This window comes from Thunnus maccoyii, chromosome 3, assembly GCF_910596095.1.
Source record: "Thunnus maccoyii chromosome 3, fThuMac1.1, whole genome shotgun sequence".
NCBI classification, from domain to species: domain Eukaryota; kingdom Metazoa; phylum Chordata; class Actinopteri; order Scombriformes; family Scombridae; genus Thunnus; species Thunnus maccoyii.
The window spans coordinates 2,585,180-2,606,334 of NC_056535.1; the positions used below are offsets into that span (position 1 = coordinate 2,585,180).

The following is a 21,155-nucleotide window of genomic DNA, read 5'->3' on the forward strand; positions in this document are numbered from 1 at the left end:
CAGTGACTTGGACAAGTCCCTCTAGGATTAAGTGCTTATGATCTATATTAGTGTTGAAGCACTGTGAAGAAAGTTATTTTATTTTCAGTTTTTCTTTTCCATCAACAGAGGAACTTATTCAATGGTAAACTCATGAAAATAACAATAAAAGAATAGCAAATATTGCAGCTTCATCCATGTCGGCTGGCTCACCTGTATCATCGGATCAGAACTCAAAATACATTTTTCCTTTTTTACGAGTCCTGTGTGTCCACCGACGTCCACCATCTTTCTCATCTTTCTGCTTCTGGTTGCCTGTATGATGACTGACTGACTTCTGATGGTGGTGCACTATAATACATCACGTTAATGGCAAGTGTCTCTGTGTCAGTTTAAAATAAATACAGTCAAAAACTGGGAATTCTAAATATCGTGCTATATCTTAACGCAGTGATACTGTCCAAGCCTAGTAGCAGCAGAACCTCTTGTTCTTCTGTATCTTGGCCACATGCTCCATGCTGCAAGCAGTGTACCAACTTGTTGATACTTATGAAACTTCTTTTGAAACAGAAAGGACCTTGGTTTGTTCCTCTGAGCACAAATCAAAGAAAAAAAACAAAGAAAATCTCTCTGCTTTCTCCTGGCAGTATGGTTGTGTTGTGGCCTAAGCTGAAGGATACAAATAGTTTAACAGAAGTGCAGCAGAGGTTCAGAGGACTTGTAGATGAGCACAATAGAGAGTGCTCCTGTGAAGGTCAGAACAAACACATACGTAAATAAAGAAAGAGATTTAATCTGAAGAGAGAATTTCAAAACACACACACACACTTGCAGATCTCACAAAGGCTCTAAATCACTGAGCGCTCTGACATTTAGATTCTTGAAATAGGCACATAAGTCCCTCCTAGCTTTTTCAGATGGAGAATTTAAGTATTCCCACAAATATAGAAACCCCCAGCTGGGGTCACAGTTAAACTCAAACTCATCTCTTTTGTCACCTTTTTTAAAGGTCAAGTATTTCTTTTCTGCTTTTCAAAAGGGCGACTTAACAGTGCGGTGCCTGGCAGGAGAGATTTAACTCTGGCACCTCATGCCATTTGAACTATTCCTTTAACACACCCAAACATACATGTATCCCTGCACACTCTCCACAGCACATGCAGAAGGTCAGTACGGCTCAGACGAACAGAACTGAGCATCTTGCTGACCATCTGTATGATATGAGAGATGAAGGGATTGTAGAGTTGAGGTCTGCTGGCTACTCAGCTATTTCATGCATGGCTGCCACACAAAGGAGAGCAGGACAGCTGCTCCACCATGTACCTACGTATACCATTGCTTCCAGTTTCTTTAGGAGAGCCAAGCACTGCTTATGCCACTGTCAATACAGGAGATGGTGGACAAAATAACAGGCTGCATGACAAAAAAATTAATTTGAATGTAATGTGTATGTGTAAAATTAATGTGTATCAGTATCATCTTTAGTCTGAAAAGGGTTAAGCCCTAACCCTAACCCTGACCCTAACCCTAACCCTGGCCCTAACCCTAACCCTGGCCCTAACCCTGGCCCTAACCCTAACCCTGACCCTAAACCTAACCCTAACCCTGACCCTGACCCTAACCCTAACCCTGACCCTCACCCTAAACCTAACCCTAACCCTAACCCTGACCCTAACCCTAACCCTAACCCTGACCCTATATTTCAGTAAACCATGTGAACAGTTTTGACCTTGTCGTTTTCTGTAATAATCAAGCTCAGCACAAAGAGACAGCAGGGGAAACAGAAGATGGTAAAAACAAACCTCCCCTTCAAAGTCACAGTAGATGCAGTCTGACTCCAGGCTGTTCTGTAATGTGGAGTCTGGACCAGGCACCAGCCACCATGTGCTCATTACCACACAGGCACTTCCAGCCATACAGGAGAGGATTCTAATTAATGAGCTTTGCAGAGTGAACTAATAACCATGATAAGCATTGTTTGGCTTTTGGAAGCATGCTTTCATCTGCCTACAGTGAATGGACTGCAGGTTTATAGGACTAGGACAATGGGTATTAGAGCAGTGTCAGTATGATACTTTTGATATCTTTCAGTACAAATAGAGGTGAAGTGTGAGGAGCTGCTGATTCTAGAAGTGTTTTTCCCATTCTATATTCCCATTTCAAATGATTCTTTAAACTATATCCTCTAGCACTGTGCCTGACTTGATATTCACAGAGTCTGCACTTTAGCCACGGCTGCAGTTGTTATGGTGATGAAGGCAAAGAATCGAATGTGAGCAGTAATGAATTCAAAATGCCTCGTTGAGGCATTTTGAATTCATTACATACATAACACATAGATGGTGAATTCATCCACAATTGACCCAAACTTTAAAAATGAACTGATTTAATCAGCGGATTGTATATTCAGTTTTCTCAACATCATAATCTTTAGCTTCTACCCGACAGAATTCAAGCTCAGTAATCGGATGTGTTTTGCAGAAATGCACCTTGGGAATGGTACTTAACTTCTACCTCAGTGTTTTTATGTACACAGTCTTATATCTTGACATTTTATCAAATAACTGGATATTTTCTAATGTGGGCATTCATCATTTGTTCTGATGATTTAAGTAGCAGAGTTTCATGCTGATCCAAGTTGTGGAGGTGCTCCAACTGTAATGGAACACTGTCTATGGGAAAATGAATGGGATCCGGGGTCGCCCACTTTGCAACTATAGTAAATGATCATTTTTTACACCTCTTTTTGCTGAGTAAAAACAAGTGTGTTAGAAACAAGCATAACGTTGTATGTTTAGGGGTTATGGTGTGGCTACATACCATGTGCATGCACAGTAGCTGCTGTAGCTACACCATAGCTGACAGCATAGCTGCACCTCCTCAAAAGTAATGAAAACTTTCTTTCTTTCTTTTTCTTTGTTTGTTTGTTTCTTTCTTTCTGTGAAAAAAGGAGCTGTAGTCAACTATTGCTTGTTATTGCGTGCTGTGCTTGTTGTACGTAAACTGGCCCACACTGTGCATCATCACAGGCCCTGATGATGATGATGTTTTACTCGTGACACAGAACAGCAAAATGATTATTTTGCTAAAGTTTCATTTCTCAACTAGATGTTTATCGTTCGCAAAAGCTTACAAGCAAATGACATTTGCATGGCGTGCATAATGAGATAATGACAACAGGACTGCCGCATTTCCACTCGGAGGCATCACATCACAGTAACAGAGGTGATAACATCGTGAAAAACACAGTACACAAAACACCAATATGATACGCTTTTTACACATTTATCTGTGAAATTATGGTCCTGGGCCCAGCTAACTGAGCGTGGTAATGATGCCTTTAACACAGTGGGATAGAAAGAGATAGAGAGAATACAAGTGTGTGTGTGTCTGTGTGTGTGTGTATTTGTACGCTAGGATTCCAGTCACGACAGCAATCTGATCTTACTCATGAAGTTATATCAAAGCATGAGCCGCTTCTCGCTTTCAGCATCTCTATTTCTGAATCACTGAATCAACAGAGATATGCTATACCTCTCTGCGTGTGTGTGTGTGTGTGTGTGTGTGTGTGTGTGTGCGCCTGACTGTCAAACTCCTCTGTCTGTGGATCAGCAAGAACTGGCTTTCTGCTTGTCACTCTGAAATGCTCTTTGACCTACCAGGGTCTTAGTGTGTGTGTGTGTGTGTGTGTGTGTGTCATATAGATGAAACAGATGCAATACACAGTATATATACAGTATATATAGGTTATTGATGTATATTCTATCAGTGAATGACATACAGGAGATGTTTGAGTGTTGGAATTCTTGTTTTTCATGTTTTCCTATTTGTATTCCATTTTTTCATGCTATTTTTGCTCATATGTAAGTTTTGCATTCTCAGTTGTAATCAGCTTTTTCAACAAAGTAAAACGTCATTAAGAAATAATGAGTAATTTCAAAAATGTTATTATTGATACTGAGACTCAGGTGTCAATCTGAAAGCAGTATCCAATCATTTGTGAGCACAATGTCCAGTGTATCTTTACAGTTACAGTTAGTTTTCCACAGTAACCAGATTTTTCAAAATGCCATATAAAGGAGAAATCCTGTTTCTGCATTCCCCAGCTACACCAGGTTTCCTTTTTAAGATCATTTTTTGGGATTTTTTGCTTTTATTTGACAGCTGAAAGTGCAGAGAGACAGGAAACACAGGTAGAGAGAGGCATATGACATGCAACGAAGGTCTGCAGCTGGAATCAAACTGCGGATGTTGCGGTTATGTGGTGAGCAGGGTGACGCATACACCAGGTTTCTAATCAGCTCTTTACATATGTACGTTCATTAGAAAGTTGATTCTTATCTTCTGTGATTCAGAATCGATTTACAGATTCTGTTTGGTCAAGTTTGCATTCGAACTACAACCACATGGAGCAGCAAAAGCTGAACGTTCCAACCATTTATCCATTAGTTTTATCTAACTATTTCACCTCACTGCTCACTGCTCTAAACTACGCAAATAGCTGGTGACCCCTGAGTTCAATTGTGTATGTGCAGTACTCAAGTCTAACAGCAGGAGGCAGCAGCGTCTAGCCCACTGAAAAAGTTATAGATGAGGAAGAGTTCGACCAACCAAGCAGATCATAGCATAGCATGTATTCTGTATTGTTATTAGGTCATCATATGATTAAGTATGGTAATAGACTACCTGTAATGAGAACAGTTGTATTAACCAGCTCTATAATATTTATTTCACCATAGCCACAAAATAGTCTGTTTACGCTGGTTGGGGTTTTACAGCTACATTGTCATCATCTTTTCAAATTGCAGACGTGGAAAGTATCATTTCAGCATAACAATACTGACATCTGCAGATATTTTTGTAAACAATCTCTTAATGGTATCAAGAATTTTCATATCCCTCACTTTTTGTGTTTTTTTTGTTTTGCATGTATGCAAATGATGTACTGTTATCCGTATGTATGCAATTGATGTACAATAATTCATTTTGCGAACATTTTGCATCTGACGTCTCTAGGTCGGTGAAGTGGTATTCAAAAAGTTTGTTATCTTTTTGCTCATCTTCACAGGAAGCAAGCTTTTTGTTGCAGTTTGGATTTAATCATTTAATAATTAGGTTTAAAAACAAAAGGGTATCTCAGTAATAGTTTATACACCATCACCCAGTTAACAGAACACTGAACTGCAACAAACAAGCTTGCACACCAGCACACAGCAGAGCAGAAACAGAAATAATAGGATTATACATATTATTATCTTTTATTAGTTATGTCTTCAAATAAAAATTTAAAATATATACATACAGTCTACAAATATATCTATCTGAAATAAAAAACTGCATACTCTATCGCAGTCACGCTCTGTTGTGAACTTGATCAAGAAAAGTTATCTTAAATATGAAAATAGTAGCCCTTTTCAATGTATTGACTCAAGAATCGGTTTTTAATCAAATCAAATGTTGAGATTCATAGCCTGTACTTGTTATAGTGGTATAATTCATAATCCACTTGCAACTGCAGGATGTTTTTTAAGGAGGCTTGTAACTTAAGCTTGCTGAATAAATGAATGAATAGATGAATACATGAATAAATCACTTGATTGTAAATGATAAGTAGGTGCTAAGTGTAAGCTCCACTCTGTAATCACAGCTAATTTTGTGGACCAACATACTGTGCATTATACCCAACAAATAATCATATTTATTGTGTTCTATTGTATTTCTCCTGGGTGGCCCCTAAAGGTTGACCTTCAACCCTGTTCACCCATCTCTCTCCAACATCCACCCTTTGTTTTGCCTGCTTTTAAATAATATTGTGTGTGTGGTCCTCAAGGGGAGTGTGTGTCCCATCAGCAGATGTCCACACAGCCCTAGAAGCACCATGGCCTCGGGCAGTCGTACTCATTTATGGTGCATGAAGGTGAGAGTGAGAGAGAGAGAGAGAGACGCATTGTGGTTTAATTGTGAAAATTAGGAATCATTTGAACTTTTTCTGCCACTGTCAAGACAAGATCCCTTCAGCAGCCTCAACTTCAAAGTTTCAGATGACTGAAAAGGGTTTACATGCCTCTTAAGGCTTTGAAGCAATACACTGTGTTTGTGGGAGTTTATATAGCAGGTATGTGATAACACCAAAACCGTTTATTGGCTTTATTGTAGTTTTATAGTAAAATATAATCCTCATTTTCAGAAAACTTCTCTGGTACTTAAGGTGTCATGCTGTGACAGATTTAGATTTTAAGATACAGCTAAGAGATGAGAATTCTGAGACACAATTCTTCCATATGGGAATTATTCATGATACAATTATGTGGAGAGAAAAGTGAAAAGTGATTATACAGACTATCTGACACTTAGCATTCAGTCCTATTATAAAGAATGATGCAGAGGCAACTTTATTACAGTTCATTTATGTTCAATTCATAATTGTATGGTTTGGCCAGCTCAGCCCAATCTCCAGACAAAATGTTAAAATTTGGCAAAATTTGCTAACCTAACGTGGCAGATGGTTTGTTACACAGAACCATCTGAGAACCTTGGAAACTGTTTGGAAAAAGGCAGGCACGGCAGCTGGATTCGGGAGATCACATAAGAATTCTCATAGGACGCTGATTGGTCCGAACCACTGGTGGTTCAGACACTGGCGCATAACATAATACAAATACAAATACAAATACAAATACAAATACAAATACAAATACAAATACTGGGCTCTCTGCACATCCCTAACAGTGACACTGATTGGATCTCTGGGAGCGAGGTTGAGTGAGGTCCAAAAACATACCTGTAATTACTGCTTAACTCCATATGGTGCTGCCAAAGAGAACAAAACAGAGATCTTCGAGATTGACAATTTAAACACAACACCGGCATATTATTAAGTTGATGGTGAACATGTCAGCAAACTGTAAAATGGGCTTTATGAGAGCGGTGAGACTGAACCAAAACAAAAAAGCTAAATTATTGTGTAGAGCTGAGGAGAGCTGTGGAGTTTGGTGATAGTTGTCTTTAGGTGCATCACTATGAGTGACTCCTTTCACACTACACATGGTCATTTGATCTCCTCTTAACATAAATACATAGAAGTGCAACTTTAAGAAACTCAACATTAGCTGTTAGTTTGTGATGGATGAATGAATTCATCTCTTTACACACACATCACACCCAAGTGGCAAACAAGGTTGAACATGGAAGAAAATGCAGAAGTGACTCAAGCTGCCGTTCCTCTAATCGTCACTCTGTCTTCAAAAACTTGATGAAATTTTTGGAGATAAAAAGACAATCTTCCATTGGGCACTAATTATTTTTCTTTTCAGTTTTGACAGGAAAATTCAACTTAAATCGCTCAGCATGTCTCAGAGAGCGATCATCTATGGATACGGTCTCTTTTTTCTATCTTTCAGTGTTTTAAAGCTTTTCGATGCTCTGATTGGCTGGTGTTGGCAGAATCGGAAGCAGGTTTATTGCCAAGTAGGTTTACTCATACAAGGAATTTGCCAAGGTGAAAGAAGAGAAAACACAAGTACCTATATCAAGTAAGAGAAAAATACCACTACCACAAAGATAGGTGATACAATTATATAAATATAATGTACAATTATATATATAGTGAAAAGAGCTGTTGAACTGTACAAAACATTGACGGGGAATGTATAGAAGTTCACAGTATAAAAAAGTATAAGCAGTACATGTAATGAAGTTGGAGTGTGAGCATCCTAATGAAGGAAAAATACAACCGTTCTTGTATTTGGACACATGTCTGACTAACCTGAGACTTCTATTAGCAGGCAGTGAAGCAGGGTCTAAATTGAGGCCTGGGGGCAGCTTTCTCCTATAGGGAGAGCTGCTCATTCTCATACTGTTATCTCAGCCTGTATTTCTGCCTCCTATTAGACACTGACAGAGCAAACAGATAGGTGGACACCAGGAGAACAAATCAGGCTCGGTCTGAGCCAGACTTATACTGAGACAACCACAGAGCTTCAGTCTGCTATCAGAAGTCTGTACAGAGCCAAGAGATGACAGTTTGACAGGAATTCAGGAGGGAGATGGTTCTGCTTTCGATGCGTCTTCAGCAAGGTTTTTCCACTGAAAACTGAACTGGATAAAAAAGTAAATGTGTTACTGTGTGTAAATGTGTAAATCAGATATTTTGACATTTTTCTACATGGCAGTAGATTTCTACATTGAATATATTTTCAATTTTTTTCACCATGCTTTTTAGCCAGTTGAGTTGTAACTCTAAAGGTGGGATTTTAATGACGTGTTCAGACTCAGCTCTACATCTTCTTTAGCTGTAGCATGAGTGTCCTAACTTGCACTAGTGTCTGTGTCTCTCTCCACAGCTTTTCCTCTCCTTCTCTTTGCATTCCTTTAATGCTCTTAGTGTCTTGCTTTGCATCCAGATCTTTGAATGTAATGCAGACCTTGATCACCAGATTCCACATCTTGTTTGTAAAAAAAAAAAAAAATCAGTTATTGCATTGTGGTGTGAACAGAGTGACAAATGTAATAATAAGGCAGCGTAAACAGCCTGAAAAACAAACTTCCAGTTCAGTGAAGGTACAGCAGTCTGTATATTTCCAATGAATAGTGGACAATAATGCATGTCAAAGATGATTTAGAGCACAGCTGTCAGTGTCTCTAAAGTTCTCTTCTCAAGAGAGATGGGAAGTTTGATTAGTCATAAAGTTATGATGGATTGTAAACTCAGTATTGTTCCTTATACTGTATACGCAAGGTTCCATCTTGTTGTGGAAGAGGTGTAAATTAACACTAGACAACTGGAAACTAAAAAATATTTTCATGTTTCATGTACTTCTCTTTTACCAAGAGCAGATGGTCAAAAATCCTAAAACATCCAGCAGCTAACAGGCTGTACATTTCAATATCTCACCTCCAAAATAAAAGTTTCTAGCAATAGCAAATGTAAGTATAATTAAGGCTCACCTTGAGACTAACTTCATTAGAACAGGAGTAGAGCCATTCCAGCTGCTCAACGAGGCTGTAATCCTCATTGAAGAGAAGCCAAAGTGTTGGACATGTTGACTTGATGTTGATCTTGTTAGATGAAAAGTCAGGGGATCACCAAAGTTCACAAAGACCATAAATGTCTGCATCAAAGTGCATGTAATCCAGAGACATTTCACCACAAATGTCAACCTCATGGTGGCACTAGAGGAAAAGCAGCTAAAGTCATCAGGATTCCTCCTCCAGGCATCATGGATATCTGTGCAAAATTTCAGTGCAATGCATTGAATACTTGAGATATTCCACAAAGATACAAGAAAAGTCAATAGTCTGATGGCTTTGGAGGAAAAGTCAGAGGATCACCAAAGTCAGTAGACTTCATCTTTTGGGGACAATGAGTGACTGTACATAATCTTATGGCAATCTTCAAATCTTTTATTGAGATATTTCCGACTGGACCAAAGTGGTGGACCGACCACCCACCCGACTGACTGGCATTACCAATTCTGTTGCCACATTGCTAGTGTGTCTACAAATCACATATTCGGTTGATTGCTTGAGTACACACAAGAGGAATTACAGCAAGGAAAATTTCTTAATGTGTGTTCATATGGGCACCTGACAGACAGACTTGGAAAAATTGTAAACCTGTCCTTTAATATAAGTGATATCCTATAACAGATATGGAAAACACTCTCAGCTAAATTCAGTATGCAGGCCTGCAGTGGGGATGTTAGTATTTCAGTACTTCAGTGAGCAGCTGAGTGTCACACTTTTACTGGAGCACCATATCTAATGTGCTTCCTGCCTGTGATAAGCGCTGAGCTGAATGTACTTTGCCTTTACTCTGATGCATAGACAGCGAGGGGGTCATTTGGAGTTACGTGATACACTGCTCTCGTCTTCCTACTCCATTAAACTCTAAACCGATTTCATGGCCTATCTCTGTCTGTCTCCCTCTATTTTATTTCCTCTCCTTGCCTCCTCTGCTCTTTGTCGGTCTGCTGCTCGTGATTCACCTCTTTCTTCTTGTGCACTCTTTCTCTTCCGTTCTCATGGTTTTTATTTATTTATTTCCCACTGAATCTTGATTCCTTTGCTTCTCTGTCATCTTATTCTTATTCTGTTTAATTCATCCACTGCTGTATCCAGAGTGCAGACTGACAGTAGTGTGTGTGTGTGTGTGTGTGAACAGTGAAGTCAGTCAGGCCTTGTGGTGCATGGAGAATTGTAATCCTTCTTTATATAGAGTGAATCAAAGCTGATAAAATGGGGTTGTCTCCTGGGCTGGGACATATCATCAGGTTTGGCTGTGAACAGAGGAAGGAGATGACAGGTGATACACACAGATAAATAATGGACCCCCAAGGACGCTCAAGGGGTCTTTTGGTTAGAGAAAAACCCAGTAAGGACTCAACAATCTCAGATTTATCCGAAAGAACTTCTTTAAGAATTTAAGATCATTCAGAAGTTAATTTCTTTACATAGAAATAATAGTTTGATGAAAACCTCAAACTCAAGGTCCACTTACTACATTTTTTAGAGCTTTCAACCTCATCTTACACTCTACATCAGTCAATAGAATTTGCTCAGTTGTCAGTGAAACATGAGTTAGGTCACATGATGACAACATACTTGAGATGTGGCTGAAAAAGATAGTAAGTGGACCTTGAGGTGCAGTTTATTATATCATAAAAGTTGGAATTTGTTCAAGTATTGTATTCAACAGGCAATTTCAGACTGTAGGTGCGCTCACATCAAGAACTTTTTATGACTTTATGACTTAATCTTTTTAAAACTTTTTACAACACTTTTTATGATACATTTGTTTATTTTTGTGAGGAGAAATCACGCAAAGCTCTTAGTGTTGACCTGCAAAATAGTGAGACTCATCAATTCCCAGACAATTTGAAAGAAGGTGATTGGACTGACCTTTGATTGTAACTGTTTATAGTTGTTTTTATAACTGAATAGGAGACAGAACAGGATGAATAATGCTTGACTGCAGAGAGGGATCACAGTAGAATCCACAATAGAGACAATAAAGTACTTGATAATAAGACAGCAGTTTTAGCTTTTGGTGATGCTATCTACAGCAGGTTATTCTTTTGTCCACTGCTGCCTGTTTTCTCTGACACAAAATACAAGTTATATTTGCCTTAAACCAGGAAAACACAACTGGATTTATTCTTGATTGGCCTGCTTATATTAAAAGCCAGTGAAATAATCACTTATTGAAACACTACAGTGTTGCAAAGAGCCATAATCCACAATGGAGCACTTATAAACTTGTGTTAAAACTCTGCAGTGTTCTCTGAGAACTGCTCATCTCACATGTATTTGCTCTTATAGTAGCAACTAGCACCAATACTTTCCAGCAGGCTATTAAAAGCACAACTGTTAAAACATTTGGTATATTAAAAAGTGACCCTGGTTTACCTTCTTTTAGTTAGAGGAGTGTATTTCTTCCTTGACTGCGCCTGTTTGGTATTGCAGTGAATCACTGTGAACAAATGAGACGACAAGCACAGTAAGTGCTTTGTCAGGAGCCACTAAGAGTTGCAGTACAATTTTGAAGTTAAAAACCTTTGTTCTCCAAATTCATTCAGCTAATGCAACTAAACGTATTGCTGAAACATGCTCATTTGAAAAGAACACCACTCTTTCTATGCCAGAGTATTTTCAAACAAAAAAATAAAAAGTTCATTCATATTGGACAATTCATAATGCTAGCTCGATGCATAGCACCAACAAGAAAAGGACTGTTCTTTGTAATATTTCTGTTTAGAGTAGTTCAGTATGGAACCATAATCAGTGAGTTTACATGCACTTCAGTAACCAGGTTATAGTCAGCTTTCTCCAGAAAGCTCTGTTCTTTACTGTCATGTAAACTAGAAACCTGGTTTACATAATCGCTGTAGGGAATTAGAGAAACCTGATTTACCAAGCCAGATTTCTCCGGGAGAACGCAGGAACGGGTTACTCTGCTATGCAACTCGGTTTCTAATCTTCTTTTTACAAGTGCGCATGTACATAACAAAGACTACAGACAGCACGGATCATTAGATGGAGAAATGTTTACCCATATTTAAAACAATTCCATCCAAAATTCGACTATACTGATACTACCACAAAAGTAGCCTGTAGAAGTTTCAAAAAGTTGGTTTCCACTGGAGAACGTTTGGGTATTTGTTGCTGTCAGGAAAAGCTTTGTTCTGTCTGCCTGCCTGCCCTTCCGTCAGTCTGCTGCGACAACGCCCATCAATGTCAATGACGACAACCAGTCTCACGTCAAGAAACAATATTTTCTCTGACGATGATGACGCACTACATGATAACTGCTGATAGCAAGGACGCATGGATCCATAGGGGTATTAGACATACTGACACAACCTGTGACAACTGAATAGTACCCTATCTGGACCCGATTAGATGGGATATAGTTGTTCCCTGCTCAACTGGAGCCCTGGGTTACCAGGACTATGAAGACCTTGTACTAAGCAGGTTGAATCTTGAATATGTCAATGAATTATAGAGAACCTTTCTAAAAGAATTCTCCTAAAAGAGTTTTGTCATGGTGTACACCCAATGAATCATCTCTATGCACTGTAAACAGGCATTTTTGTTATGAGTGACACTTGAAAATCGTGGGTTGCATGTAATAGAAAAATGCCCAAGGGAATGGGTTCCAAACAAATTGACTCACAGCTGCAGCCCTGAGTTTAATAAATGTTTGATTGCTATTTACTTTTAAACCATAAAAACTTTGTCTAGTGTCCAGCACATATTCTCCTTTTAGTGCATTGAGAAATGATTCTGTCCTGTCCGTTGTGGTGTTCAAAACATCTCAGGTTTGTTTATTTCAGTATAAACAAATAGTGAGGATTATAGATTACCAAAGGTTCCTGAGGATGAGGACTTTGACAAAATTAGAATCAGTTTAACTTCAGTATTATTCAGTGAACAAAGTGTTAGCTTCCCAACTTTACTGTTAGTCTGTATGCAACCATGAAACCACTAATGTCCCCATACATTTGGTCTCCATATGGTGGAATTATATGACGGATGTTTGTGGTCCAACACCAATTTATTTTGGAGTCGTTGTTATGAATGAATTTGGTAATTCTTGCTTTACAGTCCTGCAAAGGAAATGCAGATAGATGAACATCTCTAAAAGGGTTCTGTACAGCTCTAATAATGGATCTATTGCATTAAAAAGACTTTCTGGTACTACATACAGGATAACCCTTTTCAGAGAGTCCCAAATGGATGGAGGGACTGTGTGGAGAAAATGAGGTGGGGAAAGAGACTGAGATTAGATCTGAAGGGGAATGCAATCCTTCCACTCAGTAGGTAGTAAGATATTATTTAGAAGATATTCCTTTGACAAAATTAAATTTTTGCATTCCCTTTTGTCTCTGGTGGACAAACGATGTAAACTACCTCATCTTTCACCCTGATGCTACGTGGACTAGATATGAAACAGCTAGTTCCCCATAAAGTTTGAGAAAATAGATGGTCGAAGAATAAAAGATGAACATACTTGAGATGTGGCTGAAAAGGAAAAATCTATCAATGTATGTTGAACTTGTCATTCTCTGTAGGAACATACTGTATTCTTCTCTCATCTTTGTCCACTAAAGTTATGAAGGTCTTCTCAAAGGAAATGTGAAGTTGGAAATAAGAATGATATGTGTTGGTATGATCAGAGATGGACTAGTATTTCATATTTAAAGTGGACATTGTCAATATGTTATGCTGATAAAATGTTAATCGTAATATTAACAGGAAGAAGACCAGCTATTGTAGAGATGGACAGGATTTTGTTTTTAGCCATGCTAGTATGACAGAATTGTTATGTTGGTCTGTCTGTTAGTTGGTCAGTCAGTTTACCACTTTGGACAGCTTGCAGACTGAGATATCTTGACAACTATTAAATGGATTGCCATTAACCTTTGTACGGACATTTATCTTCCCTAGAGGAGGGAATCTACTGACTTTTCTAATACTTTGGTTTATGACCAAATAAAACAAATGACATGCTCATCAGCCTCATCTGTACTTTGTGTTTAGTGCTAATTAACAAACGGTAGCATACTAACATGCTAAACCAACATGATAAACATGGTGAGCATTATACCTGCTAAACATCATCATGCTAGCATAATCATTGTGGGCATGTTAGCATGCTGATGTTAGAAGTTAGTTCAAATATAGCCTCACAGAGCCATGAGTATGACTGTGAGTCTTAGTGAATCTGCAGTTCATTAAGAAATTAATGATTAATGACATGCATGTCTCCACAGAGCTATGTGTTTTTCATGAAAGTATTTTTCTTCTTTCTTTCTTCTTTTTTCTGCACAGGCAGGTTGGACACATCTTCTTCCTGTGAAATACCGTCAACAGGTTTTGATCCCATCTGCACCTGATCTGTATGTGAGCACCAGACGATGGAGTTCTTGCTGTGTCTGCTGGTCCTCAGCCCAGTGACTCTGAAGGAGGCTTTCGGCAAGTTCCATTTAAACATACACACACACACACACACACACAAAGAGAACGTAGAGATCATGCTTATGATGACCATTTTAACAACCAGACTGCTGATATATTTTGGAAAACCTTTGCTGAAGCTTCATGTCATGGGCATATCAAATGGCAAATGAGTCATTAGTCTTGTTTTTTCACCGTCACCAGGTGTGTTTTCATTAAAAAAATTGCGTACAGGACAGTGCAAATTGTTACAATGCGCCGTTTATTAGCGCCATACACCAAGAGGTGTTGTATATGTCTGCCAATGTCATGCGCCTATTAAACACTGCCAAGCAAATTTCCACTATATATCCCCTTGTCTATGGAGCCTCGGGTAGCACGATTTGTGAGGGGTTTTTCAGGGTAGAGGCATTTGCATTGACATATTTGGCTTCCTCAAAGTCTCTTTTGATGCTTCAGTTTGATGATGTAGCTGCAACAGTGCTTCATCCTTTAACTGTACAGAGGGGAATCACAGCCACCTGATAATCAAGTGACTCATGTGCCATTTAGAGTCTGCTGAGCTCTGTGTTATACAGAGTAAAATCAGATCATTAAACATCTGTTTTGTTGTTTCATTTGACAGTTGAATATCTTCTTTTACAGTAAGTATAATGTAAACATGGCAAGCACTATAATAAATCAGCCTTAAATCACAGAATTTTAGTTCAGATTGCAGAGGTATTCTAAACTCCTTAATCCTTTGGAATAATTGAACACCCTAATCCCTACTTAAATTTATTGACTAGAGTTAAAGGTGCAATAATACCTTCATGGGAGAGTATACCTTTGCATATTTGATTAAGGAATTTAAAACTTGACTGACCTCATTGGTGGTTTCATTCACATTAAATTGTGTACACAGATTAAGAGATGATGAAGAGATGTTCCTCTCCTAAAGAATACACCAGCTTCATCAGTAGGGACATATGAACAACCAGGAAAAACTGGGCTCAGTCCAGTATTACTGCTATATCTTGAAACACCAAGGCCTTGCCTTTAGATCTAAATGTGTGACCTAAATGTGTTCCTAGATAAATTATATATATATATATTTAACTTCCACTTTTATAACCCTTACTTAAACCGGCATAAGCAATGTCTACAAACACGCAGCAAACAACTCCAGCAAAGTGACAGATAAGATGACTGCAGTATTTCGGATGTATAATGTATATAATGCATTTTCATTTTCAGATTTAAAGGGATTATCTCACTGTTGTGTCTGAGAAAGAAGGCTGACAATGTGTCTCCTGTTTAATCTGAACTGTACTCCCAACTTGATACTTAATAGCTAATAGTCAGTTGTATGTCTAGGATAGTTGTTCATGTCTCCAGTAAACCTTTACTGGAAAGTAAAGGTGGAGACAGGTGTGACAATACTGCATTGAGGATTGTCTCTTTCCTCATTGAAGTCAAGTGCAAGAGGTAAATTGCATAAAAAGCCAAGTGGATGACTGTGTCTTTCAGGAGGACAGTGTGACCCGAAGTCAAAAGCCTCCCATAACTATCTCCTTTGGTGCCAGTTACGTTATACAAGGCAACATTATATAGCCCTGGCACAAAAATGTTTTGACACATGTTATGCTACAATGTCATATTCACCATTGCCAAAAGGGGAAACTTACTTAACGTTAAAGCAGGGCATTTCATCAAAAAATCTCTTGCACACCGGAGTAGTCTTGGTGACAGTTGCATAGCCACGTATTAAAAGGAAGAAAGGACCTGAAGAAGGTCTTTGACTGAAATGTTGTATATATTAAAGGATCTTTATTGAGTAAGTGGAGACAGTGTGTGGGTGTCCCTTGTTTTTGAAAATAGGGCATTTACAATTTTTAATGTATTTTCCAACAGGTCACAGTTTAAGTTCCACTTGTTTGCGTTTTTCTTCCTCAGACATTGATCACAATGTTTGGAATCCAGTATCTTTTGCACAGGCTAGCTAATGTTAAAATCATGCATGGAATTAGTCAAAACATTCTTCACAAGACAAGCTTGTAAAACTAGCGAGCTTGGTCATGTCAGTACTGACAGTGCCTACTGTGTCTTACCTTGTCTTTACATCTCCACTAGGTGGCAACAAAGCAACAGAAAAACAACAGCAGGAGCAGGGTCAAATATACAGTACAGTTCACTGTACACTACAGTTGAAATAATGTAAAATTAAGTAGAATAATGAAGTAGGCTATAACAAACAAAAAGGGTGATTTTTAGACCAATGATACATATTTGCCTGTTCAAAATGAGTGGAAAAAAAGTGAATGTCTACCTGCTTTGTTTTGATAAATACCTTACTTACCACCAAGTCTTACTCAAGATTAAATGTTGTAAAGCAACAATAGCACTTTCACACTTGAAATTCCATTACATTATAAATACAGTCCGCAGAGTCAAACAGCAGCCAATGTTGGATATTTCAGCTTCGGTGTCTTTGCACATTTTGCTGACAGCACAACAATGTGGACATCGCTGCTGTAGTTCTTGTTCCTAGACTATCTGTTGTATTCTTCCATGGATTCATGTGTGGTTCAGGTTTCACCTGCTTGGGGATCTGTCACTGTTTTTCCAATACAATAAAATGCAACAATGTGACAGAGGTGTCTGCTCTTACTGGGATAAAAGACCAAGTTCACACCACTGAGATGGGTTTGCCAATGTGGTACAGATTTCACAGTGGTTGAGTCCACTGTATACATTTATGGGGACCTGTAGTTAGGCCTACTAGCAGATCAGGGAAGTATGTTAATTTGCTGATATAATTTTTGCTGTTTAGTGTTTGTTTGGTGGCTCATTCAATAAGTTAAGGTGCAGGACAAGACTTGTGTTCATGTTTGTAAGGTAGATAAGAAGGAGACTTTAGCAGGAAAGCTAATGTGGGTTGTTGTTCAGAGTCTGTGGCTCTTGTGTTGCGTAGCAGGATGCAATCAGGCTCAGTGTGACCATCTGCTCTACTAATGATAGAACACCAAATTACTGCTTTATGCAAGATCTGATTTGCTGTATCAAAATAAGGACTCCATCTACTTAGACGAATAACGTCTTTAAAAATATATTTTATTATATTAAAAAAATATTGAGTATAAATTTCGTCTTGGTTTCTGATATGTTGTCAAAGGAGAACACAGGACTAGTAGTCTACAGAGCAGACATGTTGCTATATTTCACTTTAAATTGGACTTAAAATCCTTCAGTCAGTCTAGATGCTGAATGATGTTACTGCTAACAAAATACTGTCTGTCCTTTGTACAGTTCCAGCTGTTCCAGTGCGTTTGCATTGTGTATCAGGTACTTTCTGGCTCAACTGTTAAATACAACCACTGGCCTGCCTTCCCAGAGGCTGGCTGAAGGAGACATTTTTCTAACTTTAAATAATACCACCAATACATTTGAAAATCAATTTGACATGACTTTTTTGTGCAAAAAGGTATCATTTTTATTTGACTAGGACTTACTAGAATTGATAACTGCTTTGAACCATACAGTAGTTCAAGTTAAAAAATACACTTCCTGATATTGTTGTAGCTCTCAGTAGTGTCCCTGAATGCTCAAATTTCCTCTCCGAGTTCACAGATAATGTGAAACTCAACATGGTTCACACAACTATTGGAAAATATTACTGGGTAAAAAAAATGATTTAGTTACTGCACAGTTTACCAGTAACTAAAATAGTTAATGCACAAAAACGTTAGTGTGTGTGAGAGAGTTAAATTTGTGGTTGAGGCTCATCTGGGGTGTTTCAGGGCCTGATTAAAATTTCATGATTGTTGTTTTAGATGGCGGGTAGAGAATTCAATTTTCTCCAAGAACACCCTTTCCTTTTTTCCATCAGTCCTTGGCTTTGAAAGAATGCACCGATGTGATGAATGATAGATGGCGATCGGGTGTAGTTTATGCCGGAATTAACAAGCTCTGCCATTGTGGTGAAATGTGCAGTCATGCGTGCTCAGTCCCCCTGGACACACTCCACTCACTGCACACTGTGCAGAAAAAAGGCTGTTCATTATCATCAGTGGTGAGCTGAATAACATATGTGCATAGACACAAGATGTGCCAAATAAACCTCAAAATGAATAAAACAAAATGTAATTTACAGACTTTACAGATTAATGTTTAAATATATTTGATTTCAATTTTTAAAAAAAGTTAGAAATAATTTTGTTGTACTTGGTGATTTTTTTAATCATTTAAATTTGGCTTTGTGGTTAATGACGAATTTTTCTGTGGTGTGAAAAACTCAGATCATATATTTATTATTGCTTTACACAGACTTTAAGGTGACAGAGTGTACAACTAAAAATGAAGCTAGAAAGGAAGTGAGTTACTGTTGCATCATAAATATTATAACATGTATATGTGTGTGTGTGTGTGTGCACTGACAAAGCTATACACTCTTTGGGGAAAATAGCAATGCTCTGCTCTGTGCAACACACTCACAGCACACGTCCAAGGTCTTGGAAATAATTTTTTTGCCCTCTGGCAGTAAGCCAGATGAGATATTTGAGGGAAGAAAGAAAGTTTCTTTTACACTGTGGCTGCCTGTTAAAATCAATACACATTCTACCTAAAACTGTGCAGTCTGAGTCTCCACAAGTCTGTATATTTTAACTCACCAGAATATAATTGCTGAAAGTTTTGCTCAAAAAGCCACTATGAAGAGAGGAGAAGTATTTTTCCATCCACCTGTATGTTAGATCTATATCTACAAAGAAGTAGCTGCCAAATAAATGTAGTGAATTACAATATCTCCTCTGCAAGAGTTACTGTTACTGTTTTACTGAGGGTCTCTGATCTTGATACACCCTCTTCAGATATTTGCATAGAACTAGTTGATAGAAACACACTGATTCATCCTTTCATATGCCAGCATTATGGAGATGTGTTTTGGAGATATGTATTAAGAAATATCTGATATGGTTTTTCCACAAAAAAAGTATAATTACCACTTAAAATCCTTAAAATGGTATCTACTCCTTCTCCCTCATTCACATTCCAGAATCAACGGACCCTTGCTGCATGTCACCCCGCCCACCCACCCAACCTCTGCACATACATCATTCTGCACAGAGAAGTTCAAACAATCGAAAAACATACTTTTGAGTGGATGGGTCTATAAGAAGAAGCTAGATTGCTGGTGAGGTGGCAGGGAGACTGTGTTGTTTACTTTGAGACAGATTGGGATATTGATGTGGGAATACTTAACAAACAGATACAGTCAGTGTCTCCTCTGTGCTGAAGGGAGTTGTGGGAGGAATTAATGACAAAAGGCTCCCAGCCGTTCACTGTAGGAACCTGGTTGTACTGACTACATTGGGCCACAGTGCACTGGGTCACAACTGTGTACAGTATAAAGACAGTTTATCGAGCAGTGTGTGAGGAGACTGTAGTGTAGAGCTGCAACAATTAGTTGATTAATCGAGTAGTTGTCAACTATTAAATTAATTGCCAACTATTTTGATAATAGATTAATCGCCTTGAGTCATTTTTTAAGGAAAAAATGTCCAAAGTCTCTGATTCCAGCATCTCAAATATGAATATTTTCTGGTTTCTTTTGTCCTTTATGGTAGTAAACTGAATATCTTTGGGTAGTGGCTGAAGATGTCACCCTGGGTTTTGGGAAAACACCATTTTTCACTTTTTTTACATTTTCAGGCTCAAACAACTAATCGTTTAATTGAGAAAATGATTGACAGATGAATTGATGATGAAAATAATTGTTAGTTGCAGCCCTACTGTAGTAATGGATGGATACTCAATTGTAGGGATTTTACTCCACATTTAAACAGAAATACAACTCAGGTCAAAAAAGTACAAATGAAATTTCATCAAATTTCAGTAGGGGTATCATTCCAGCATATATCACTCATCACCTTTACTCATTTACTTTGGACAATTCAAGTGTTCTGCTTTATCCATTTTAGATCAAACAAGGAAAACTTGAATTCTGTGTTAGTTATGAATCATACATTTCTTGCAATTTACTGCTGGTGCAGTGCTCATGCTGAGCTCAAATATTGTGTAATGAACAGTTCTCTACTGTGCCTGTGGTCAGTTTTACTCCCACAGATAATCACTCTCTTTGCAACTGGTCTCAAAGAGAGATTGTAGCAAATGTCTCTCCTGCCTACACTCTTGAGATGCATTTAAGTCCTTGTTAGGCTACACAACTTATCATCGGCTTTACAATGCAGGGTCAGAAAGATTTACTGTGCTGAAGGGGGCTTGTAGCTTTTCACATTTGAAATCAAATTTTCACATTGGAATGAAGTTAATCCAAGATAGTTTGTCCAAATCTCCGGCAACCCACGTGTTGTAAAGATATTTATTTATCCTTCTTTTATTTGAAGCTCATTTAATGGCTAGTTTATCTCTGTCAACTGTATCATTTCATATTTGTTGGTTGTGAGCATACCACAAAATCAAAATCAAATGATGTATAAATTAAAGTTTTGTAGTTTTACACAAGAGTGAACCCTCTCTCTTTTTTTTTTTTTGATAATATCAACTTGGCAGTAAACAGGATTAACCAATTTAAAATCTTTAATCTAGGCTCCCAAAATCAGAAGTCATGAAGAGATAAATACAGTTTAAACAAAAAAAGAAAACATGTAAACTGAACACAAGTACTGATATATGTACACAGTAGAATTATCCAGGACACAAATAGGTCCTCACCATTGGGA

The 21,155-nt window shown here is 38.1% G+C and overlaps 1 protein-coding gene across 2 annotated transcripts in view; it reads left to right on the forward strand.

Annotated features, from left to right (window-relative positions):
- The window catches only part of cntn2 (contactin 2), a 73,229-nt gene that overhangs the window by 21,719 nt on the left and 30,355 nt on the right, over positions 1-21,155 (forward strand). The window contains exon 2 of one of the 2 annotated variants that reach the window (XM_042406909.1): positions 14,311-14,454. In XM_042406909.1, the coding sequence (XP_042262843.1) occupies positions 14,397-14,454 (58 nt within the window). In that variant the 5' untranslated portion in view covers positions 14,311-14,396. The remainder of the gene's footprint in view (positions 1-14,310; positions 14,455-21,155) is intronic. The other variant, XM_042406907.1, reaches the window with a different exon arrangement.